Source organism: Trypanosoma conorhini, assembly GCF_003719485.1.
Source record: "Trypanosoma conorhini strain 025E chromosome Unknown Tco_14.4_contig_01457, whole genome shotgun sequence".
NCBI classification, from domain to species: domain Eukaryota; phylum Euglenozoa; class Kinetoplastea; order Trypanosomatida; family Trypanosomatidae; genus Trypanosoma; species Trypanosoma conorhini.
Window position 1 is genome coordinate 1 of NW_021705565.1, and position 2,228 is coordinate 2,228.

The 2,228-nt window shown below is 59.9% G+C and overlaps 1 protein-coding gene across 1 annotated transcript, besides 1 other annotated feature; it reads left to right on the forward strand.

Moving 5' to 3' along the window:
- On the forward strand, positions 1 to 1,304 carry Tco025E_10086 (putative retrotransposon hot spot (RHS) protein; the record flags this gene model as incomplete). Its single annotated transcript, XM_029376877.1, has 1 exon — positions 1 to 1,304. A coding segment is annotated over one exon (1,304 nt), but the record flags the coding sequence as incomplete, so codon positions are not given.
- An 882-nt stretch (positions 1,305 to 2,186) lies between these two features.
- Positions 2,187 to 2,215: a microsatellite.
- The last annotated feature ends 13 nt before the right edge of the window (positions 2,216 to 2,228 follow it).

Sequence of the window (2,228 nt, forward strand, 5' to 3'; positions counted from 1 at the left end):
AAGATCAAGGAAAAATGCCTCCAAAGCGAACGAGGGCGGGGCCCGGGAAGAAGGAGAGTCCTGCAACTAATGCGCCGCAGCCGGAGGAGGAGGAGGAAAGGACCAGGCTGCCGTTGCCGGAGGGCTTCTACGGCTCTGTGCTCAACGCGAAATGGAGCCACGTCTTGGGGTTTCCCGAGGTGGACGAGTACGAGGAGGAGTTGGTGCGAATGGAGGTGAAGGAGGGCCAACGGCCAACGCAGTCGTGGGAGTACAAGTCTCGAGGCATGAGTTTTGAACTGGACGGCGCCGTGGAGCAATTCTCCCCACCGCGCCCCTGGCTGATGGTGCTCTCCTCCGAGAAGGGGTGGCCGTACTCGCTGCAGGAGGGCACAGCCCTTGCCGACTGCTACGTCACCGCCGAGGCGGAGCGGGTGTGGAAGCGCCTCGATGGCTTTCTGCGCATGTTGTTCCGCCATTCCACGGGAGGAGACTCTGACGTGAAACGAGTTTTGTTGCTTGGGACGCCCGGGATCGGGCAGTCGATGACTGTCGGTTCCTACCTCCTCTACCAGCTGCTCCACTACGACGCCGAGCAATTGCAGGTGGCTATTTACTGCCTTGGGGGAGAGCTGGCGTACGTGTTTGACAAGACCACGCAAGCGGTGACGGAGCACGAGGGCGCGGGCAGTATTGTCGATGCAATTAACGACTTGTCCCGGCGCGGAAAAAAAGGGTATATTGTCTACGATGTGTCGGAGGAAGGAGCACCGCCGCCGTCAGGACTACCGCCTGATGGGTGGGGCATGATTGTGCTGGGATCCCTAAAACAACATAACTACAAAGCGCTGGCGACGCAACTGCACACGGGCCTCACCGTCATGAACTGCCCTGACGAGGAAGAGGTGAAGGCGATGTGTGCCTGGAGGAAGCGTGACTGCCCTGAGCAGGAACGAAATAAGTACTATGGGGCTGTCTACAGTCGCATGTTTTACGTGGGGCCGCTGCCACGTTACGTCTTGACTGAGGCTGAGTTCAATGAGCGCACCGCGGCGGTTGAGAGCGCCCTGCAGGCGATTACCGCCTCGGCTGCCAACGACTACCTTGATCGTAAAGACGGGAACATTTGGTGTCCGAAGAATCCGTTTCAGCAACTTGTGAAAATTGTGCGGGAGAGCAAAGGATGCGGTTTGGAGGGCATGCGCTGCACAGATATATGTCGCAGCCTTGGTGCTAGAGTGGCGCAACGTCTGGGTGAGGTACTCGGCTCGAGTGAGGGTTTCTGGCGGTTGGTGAGTGCCGGCGATCGTCGCTTAAGATTCTGAAAACGCGTGCCACGGACCCACACACACACACGCAAGGGAAGAGGGCCTTTTGCGGGCTCGGCGTAGAAAAGAGAGGGAGTCTCGCGCGGGGCTGCGGCCGCCAACGGGACGGCAGGCACGGCGCTGCGTCCCGAGCAAAGGGCTTAGAGGTGGGCGCCGCAGGGGCCTTCAGGCTGAGAGGGCGGATGGACGCAACGTGCGGGGAGTTGCGCGGGAGCGGCGGTCAGGAGCTTTACTCTGTTGGGCGCCTTTGCAGTAAAAATTTTTTTTGTTTTAAATAGTCGGGAGGGGATTTGGTTGGGCTGCGATTTGCGGCGGCGGGTGCGCATCACATTACCGCCGGCGCAGCGAAGCAGCAGCCCGGAGAGTAAGCGAGTAGGTATATTTTTAACGGTTGGGAAAACCACCGCCGATAAGTGTTCGTGGGGGATGTTATTTGCGTGCGGCGCGCGGACAGTGCGGCAGGGGCGTGGGAACTCGGGTGGCGGGGCCGGCGCGGAGGAAAAAGGAAAAGGAAGAGGTCCCGTTGGGGCAACGCGGTGTGGCAGCGCCACGTGGGGATGCCGCACAAAAGAAGAAGCCACCGTGCGTGGTGGGTGAGGCGGTTTTGTGTTTCTCTTGTGGCGCCTCACGTCCACGGGCCCCATGGCGCGGCTGGGGGGCGGCGGTGCCACTGCGGGGTTTTGGTTATTTTTGGCATTTATCGTTACTTTTATTTTTCGCGCCACGCCGCACTCCTGCTGCACAGCGCTGAGGGAGGTGGCCGGCGTTGGGCGCGTTGTGGTGGGTTAAAAGGCGGCGGGAGACGGCGGCGCGTGACTTGCGTTTGTGGGTTTTTGTTTTCTTTGTTGTTTGACTTATGCGTTCTGCGGGGCGCTCCCCGTGTGTGTGCGTGTGAGTGAGTCTCTGTGCTTGTTTTGCTCA